The 7,425-nt window shown below is 43.2% G+C and overlaps 1 protein-coding gene across 1 annotated transcript in view; it reads left to right on the top strand.

The window, feature by feature from the left end:
- Nucleotides 1-7,425, top strand: part of Depdc5 (DEP domain containing 5) — a 124,797-nt gene that overhangs the window by 64,787 nt on the left and 52,585 nt on the right. The window contains exons 24-26 of the mRNA XM_013353345.2: nucleotides 2,517-2,582; nucleotides 5,836-5,992; nucleotides 6,409-6,569. Of these exons, the coding sequence (XP_013208799.1) occupies nucleotides 2,517-2,582; nucleotides 5,836-5,992; nucleotides 6,409-6,569 (384 nt within the window). The remainder of the gene's footprint in view (nucleotides 1-2,516; nucleotides 2,583-5,835; nucleotides 5,993-6,408; nucleotides 6,570-7,425) is intronic.

Raw genomic sequence — 7,425 nt, 5'->3', positions numbered from 1 at the left:
GGGGGGGGGTGGGAGTTCGAGATAAGGTTTATCTGTAGTTTGGAGCCTGTCTTGTAACTCACTCTGTAGACAGCCTGGACTTGAACTCAAAGAGATCCACCTGCCTCTGCCTCCCGATGCTGGGATTAAAGGCATGCAGCACCATTGCCTGCCCCTGGGTTTTATTTTCAATAAAAAAGAAAAAAAATCCAAGCAGAAGCAAAAACAAAAGACAGAAGAAGGAAAAACTGGGTTTGGGGGATAGAGTTGGCTCAGCAGTTAGGAGCACTTGTTGCTTTTACAGAGGACTAGGGCACCCATATGGTAGCTCATAACCATTTGTAACTCTAGTTCCAGGGGATCTCATGCCTTCTTCTGACTTATGTGGATACCAGGCACAAATGTGCACAGCACAGGCATACATGTAGGCAGAACATTTATAAACTTGAATCAGTAAACACGCAAACAAAAACTGGGCTTGGTGGTACAGACCTATAATTTTGGCACTGGGATAGAGGAAGGAGGGTCATAAATTGGAGATCATCCTCTGCTATGTACCAAGTCTGAGGCCAGCGTAGAATATGTTAGACCGTGTCCTGAAATAACAGATGAACAAAGACCAGCTTTGGGGCCTTTCGCTCCTCCATTCACTGTTCCTTGATAATACGGGCATGGGATCTTGTCATGCCCTCACTTGCCTTCTGTAGGTGGTGTTCAAAGTGCCAGTTCGAATATTTTGTTCACTTATTTATTGGGTTGTTAATTTTCTTCCTTTTGAGTTTTGAGAGAACTCTCCTTATTCCAGATTATGTGATTTTCAGCATTTTTCCCCCAGGTCATTGCTTTTGTTTTCATTTTGTTTTTTCAAAGATTTCACAAGGAATTTATAAATATTTGTTATCCTTAAATTAGATTCAAGTGGTGCAGATACATATGGAGTAGAAGGTACAAGTTCTGGGGCTAGAGAGATGTCTCAGCAGTTAGGAGCATGTGATGCTCCTGCAGAGGACCTGGGCTCCATTCTCTGGACCCACATGGCAGCTCACAGTCTGGTGTCCTCTGCTGGGCTCCACATGCGCCAGGCGCACACAGATGCACATAGATATGAGTAGACACTCATACACATAAAATAAATACGTCTCTAAAAATGACAACAAAGTTCTGTTTCTCACCTACCTCCTCCCTTAGCTTTGTATTCAGAGACAGTTAATCTTTGGAGGCTCTTTTCAATCCTTCCTATAATATGATTTTCTAATAAATATGTATGTTTTCCAAGTGATGTTTAATTAGTTATGCGTGTTTTTCAATTAGCTCTATCATTTCATATTCAAGTTTCATTTTGAATCTTTTTCAGACTAATAATATCTAGGTAGATTCTTTGTTATTTTGTTAAACATAGTAAACTTTGATGTCTTATGCTGTATTCTTTTTCTTTCTTTCCAAGACAGGGTTTGTCTGTGTAACAGCTCTGGCTGTCTTGAAACTCGCTTTGTAGACAAAACTGGCTCTTTGATCCCGAGTGCTGGGATCAAAGGCATACTCCACCAATTCCTGACTTTATGTTATATGCTTTTTTTTTTTAATTTTTTTATTTTTAATTTTATGTGCATTGGAGTTTTGCCTACATGTATGTCTGAGTGAAGATGTCAGATCATGGAATTACAAACAGTTGTGAACTGCCATGTAGATGCTGGGAATTGAACCCAAATCCTCTGGAAGAACAGTCAGTGCTCTTAACCACTGAGCCATCTCTCTAACCCTTATGTTATATTCTTAAAAGCTATGATTTGGAAAGTGTTCTAGAAGGTAAGGTTAAATAATAACTGTACAAAATGTAATTAGGTTATTTTATGTTTGCTAAAAATTAATTAGTTGAAATGACTTTAAGATGTGTTAGTTTTTTTAAAAATAAGTAGCAGTTTTCTTTGCAAAAAAATATATATATATATATTTTTTGGTTTTTTTTTCGAGACAGAGTTTCTCTATGGTTTTGGAGCCTGTCCTGGAACTAGCTCTTGTAGACCAGGCTGGTCTCGAACTCACAGAGATCCACCTGCCTCTGCCTCCCGAGTGCTGGGATTAAAGGCGTGCGCCACCACCTCCCAGCTTGCAAAAAATATTTTATCAGACAAAGAGAGTGGTATTGAAAACTTTGAAGTTCTGGTTCATTCCCAAATTTTAGGTTATTCATATTTTTCTTTAGTTGATTATTTTGTACTGTTTGAAATATTCAGTTCAGAACTGGCACTTAGTTTGCGTTTTTTTGTTTTTGTTTGTTTTGTTTTGTTTTTCGAGACTTCTCCGTAGTTTTGGAGCCTGTCCTGGAGCTAGCTCTTGTAGACCAGGCTGGCCTTGAACTCACAGAGATCCGCCTGCCTCTGCCTCCCGAGTGCTGGGATTAAAGGAGTGTGCCACCGCTGCCTGTCCTGGTTTGTGTTTTATTTTTAGCTTTGCTTTTGAGCTTTTTCAACCACAACTGTCTGCACTTTTTTGTATAGCAACTTTTGATTCAGACAAGCCACTTTTTCTTTCTCTAGGTCTGAATCCTAGGACCCAGAATAAGGATTCTCCAGAGGATGGTGTTTCTACTTCTCCAGACCCAAGTAAGAGGAGACAGCTGACTAGTAGGGGGCAGGCAATAGGCTGTATGGGATGGTGAGGGCGTGAGGACGCCCTGTGGGAAGAGAACAGTCTAGAAATACACTTGTGTTGTGGTATAGACAGGTGATGGGAGGGTCTCCTGAGTCTCTGATGCCAGGGAGAGAAGTATGGCTGAATGACCTGCTCCAGAATGTGTCATTCAGGACACGTGCGAAAGACCCTCGTGCCAGGCAGAAGCCTCTGTGGGGGAACCAGAAATAAGGGGCTATTATTAGAGCCCTCCAGACACCCATAGTGAGACCATTTGGCTAGTTAGCATTTGTTCTGGTCACATTTCATTTATCTATTTAAACAGCTAACCTTAGAGAGCATCTGTACCAACACGGTGGCAGGGGCGCAGTCCTGCCACTGCACACGCTTCATTATGTGGCTGCGGTGTGTAGCTGATGGCCAGCTTAGTCCTCTTACTAGTTTTCTTTTCTTTTTTTTTTTTTTTTTTTTTTTTTTTTTTGGTTTTTCGAGACAGGGTTTCTCTGTGGCTTTGGAGCCTGTCCTGGAACTAGCTCTGTAGACCAGGCTGGTCTCGAACTCACAGAGATCCGCCTGCCTCTGCCTCCCGAGTGCTGGGATTAAAGACGTGCGCCACCACCGCCCGGCTCCTCTTACTAGTTTTCATATCCCTGTTCTTTTTAAAAATTATTTATTTATGTTAATGTTACGTGCATTGGTGTGAGGGTGTCAGATGCCCTGGAACTGGAGTTACAGACAGTTGTAAGCTGCTACGTGGGTCCCAGGAATTGACCTGTGTCCCGGAAGAGGACTGCTGAGTCATCTCTCCAGCCCCTCTATTACTCTTTTGTTTTGTTTTGTTTTGTTTGTTTGCTTGTTTGTTTTTCGAGACAGGGTTACCCTCTGTAATAGTCCTGACTGTCCTAAAACTCTTTGTAGACCAGGCTGGCCTTGAACTCAAAATGAGTTCCCAAGTGCTGGGTTTAAAGGCATGTACCACCACTGCCCAGCTCCTCTATTACTCTTAAAAATTTAAAAAATATATGTATTTGTGTGATGACATGTGCACAGGCGCCAGAGGACAACCAGAGGGAGTTGGCTCTATCCTGCTGGGCGGATCCAGGGATCAAACTCAAGTTATCAGATTTGGTGGCAAGTGCTTTTACCTATTAAGCCATCATGCCAACCCCCCAAAAAATTGTTGTTGTTGTTGTTGTTTTAAGTTTTATTAAGCTGAGTATGATAACACATGGCTTTAATCCCAACACTTGGGAAGCCTGGTATAAGTAGAAGTTCCAGGCCAGCCAGAGCTACATAGTGAGACACAGTCTCCAAACAAACAAACTAACCAAAAGTGTCTGAGGTTATTTTTAATCATATCATCAAACATATGATTATATCTGAGGTTTTAGCAATCATTTTTTATTAGTGACCATTTGGATAGTTTCCATATTTTTCTCGGGGAAGAGTATTTTGATTTTTTTTTTTTAAACAGGGTTTCTCTCTGTAGCCCAGCTAGTTGTGAACTTGTAGCAATTCTCCTGTCTCTGCTTGCCCAGTGCTGGGACTACAGACATATGCTATCATGCCCAGCAGAAATCACTGATATAAGAGTCAGAACGGTAGTGAGGTCTAGCGTGATGATCTAAGACAACATAAAGAGGTAGTTTGCTTCCATTTCTGACTCATGGTGGGTCCCCATATCTAGCACATAAGACTTTTTCACCCATGTGAGGGTGATGTGAGGCTGAAAAAGCCATAGAGAATACATTGTGTTGTAAATTCGTTACTGCTCATACACGTGCATTTACCGTATATAGTGTATAAGTATCCCATCAATACTCAAAGGCAAAGTATGGAGTCTTTTGTTGTTGTTTCCTCTTACAGAGATTTTAAAAAGATAGTCTTTACGTTAAAGGTCTTACAGATTAAGTTTTACTTTGGGAGATAGCTATTTAAATGGAATACCTGAGGGGGGATAAGACTATAAAAAAAGGTAGTTTAAAGGCTAGTGTACAGTGCACATTGTAATCTCAGTCTTCTTGAAGCTAAAGGAGAAAGACTACAAATTCCAGGCTAACCTGGGATTCATAGCAAGGCTATGAGAGAAGAAGAGGTTAGAGAGAGATAGAGAGAGGCAGAGAGAAAGAGAGAGAGAGGTTACTGTGGTGCTGGCTCTGGCAAGAGCTGACCAATTGCATCACGTGGTGGATGGCATCGTGATTAGAAAGAGTGAAGCAGAGAGATCACGTGCAGAAAAGTGGAGGCTAGAGAGCAGGCTGGGGGCAAGAACTGCCTCAAGTTCTAGAACAACCCGACCTTCCTGAGGACACACCTCCAAGGACCTTTCTTTAGGCTCCATATTTCTCATATTTCCACACTGGGGACCAAGCCCCATGTGCCTGAGTCTAGTGAAACAAACAGCAGCCAGACCATAGTGCTGCCTTAGCATTTTAAGTTAGCAGGAAGGGGCAAACACCCAAGCAGACACAGCAATGTCTGTAGTCATTTCTGGTTTGCACAGTAGAGTGAACCATTGGCATCTTGTGATAAGAGTCCGGTGTCACTCCTCAGCATCTCTCAGCCCAGCACAGCCCTCTGTAACATCTTGTCTAGTCCAAAATGTCAGGACTTAGTTACTGGTATTGAAAGTCTGCTTTACACAAGAAGCAGGTATCAAACACATGTCTCCAAAATCCCAGTCTTGTAACTGTCCCAGACATCCTCCTTTGGTTTTCCCTCCTCTTCTTGAATCTGTTACTTGTTGTGATTCTGAAAGTGTTCCTGTTTCTGCTGCTATATGCTATTTTGCTCCCAATTAGACTGAGCTTTCTTCCTTTCCTACCCAGACACTCTACAGTCCTCAAAAGGAGAAGCTCTGGCCTGAGCCTCTCTTCTGCTCTCAGAATATTAATTTGCTTTGATATGTAACCTTGCCTGCCCTGCAGTAACCTCACTGGCATTTCAGCTGTAGCTCATGATCAGCAGAAAATGAAAAATAGCGGCTGTGAATCCCATTTGCATGATGGGATTGGATAAGCATGTGTTGCATTATCTAACAAACTCTGTTTCTCTCTCTTTCTCCCTCCCCCATCCCCTTCCTTCTGCTCCTTCTCTATCCTGGCAATTTCTGTCACCTTTTACCATAAACTCCTCCCCCTCCATATCCCAAACCTGCCATGGTGACCACATATACCTTTTCCCCATTATGCGAGGCAGTTCTGACACTGTCTGCTCCCCCTGTAGTGCCAGGCTTCTGTTGCACAGTTGGAGTGGACTGGAAGTCTCTTACTACTCCTGCATGCCTTCCCCTCACCACTGACTACTTCCCGGACCGTCAGGGCCTGCAGAATGACTACACAGAGGGCTGCTATGATCTCCTCCCAGAAGCAGACATGGACAGGTCAGTGCCCAAGAGAAAAGCAGTTAGTTTTGTATGTGAGGGTTATGGGTATTTTGGATCACATGTATAGAAGAGCATTGAACTTTTAAACCTTTCATGTCCTCCTTAAGTATTTGGGAAATCTGATGATGCAAGAGCTGTTACTTTCAGGTTTTGTTGACATTAACAGTTGTCTCCATTGATAACATATTTGCTAGTGTAATGATTTTGGCACACTGAACCTGATTTCTAATTTCTATTCTTTTTTCCTGCCTTGTTGAACTGATCATCTTCTAAAGCTGGCGTACAAATTATGGATTTTATGAGCTGTTGTAGAATGATAATCTGGGATGAAACAAAAGAGAAGAGACGCAGTGACCGTTAGGTGTCACTGCCCAAGGCCAAGCATATCCACATGCTCAGTCATTTCTTTTCAGGAGAGATGAGGAGGGTGTTCAAATGACAGCCCAGCAAGTGTTTGAAGAGTTCATTTGCCAGCGTCTCATGCAGGGCTACCAAATCATAGTACAGCCAAAGGCTCAGAAACCTAGCACCACGGTCCCACCCCCGCTGAGCAGTAGCCCACTCTATAGCAGAGGTAAGTGATTCTTCTTAAAATGATGTGTCTTCTTTTCTAATAAGTCTGTGAGAGTAGGTTTTCTTTTGTTATGTTATTGTCTTAGAGTTACTGTTGCTGTGATGACACACCATGACCAAAGCAACTGGGGAGGAAAGGGTTTGTTTGTCTAACACTTCCACGTCACTGCTCATCACTGAGGGAAATCAGGGCAGGAAATCACAGAGGGTAGGTAGAAACCTGAAGGCAGGAGCTGATGCAGAGGCCATTTGAGAGTGCTGCTTACTTTAGAATCCAGGACCACCAACCCAAAGGCAGCACACCCACAATGGGCTGGGCCTCCCACATCGGTCACTAATTAAGAAGATTTTAATAGGCTTGCTTACAGCCAGGTCTTATGGAGGCATTTCCTCACTGGAGGTGCTTCCTCTCTGACAACTGTAGTTTTTGTTAGGGTGACATAAAACTCACCTGGCACAGGTACAAATTTATCTTCAACCCTTTTGAGAGTGGTGCAGCCTAGTGGCAGAGTGCTTATCTAGCCCTCTGGTCCATCACTAGCACCCAAACACAGAGAAACAGCGATGGTAAGGAAAACCATGTAAGCCAGGCTCGGTGGCCCAAACCTATGATCCAGTACTTAGTAGCTTGAGGTAGGAGGATTATAATGAGTTTGAGGCCAGCCTGGGCTACATGGTGAGTTCTAGGTCAGCCTCTGCTACAAAGTAATTCCCTCTTGCCGGGCGATGGTGGCGCACGCCTTTAATCCCAGCACTCGGGAGGCAGAGACAGGCGGATCTCTGTGAGTTCGAGACCAGCCTGGTCTACAGAGCTAGTTCCAGGACAGGCTCCAAAGCCACAGAGAAACCCTGTCTCG

Source organism: Microtus ochrogaster, unplaced genomic scaffold (genome assembly GCF_000317375.1).
Source record: "Microtus ochrogaster isolate Prairie Vole_2 unplaced genomic scaffold, MicOch1.0 UNK6, whole genome shotgun sequence".
Lineage (NCBI taxonomy): Eukaryota > Metazoa > Chordata > Mammalia > Rodentia > Cricetidae > Microtus > Microtus ochrogaster.
Note: the sequence above shows the minus strand (reverse complement) of the source record. Positions and strands in the feature narration are given on the sequence as shown.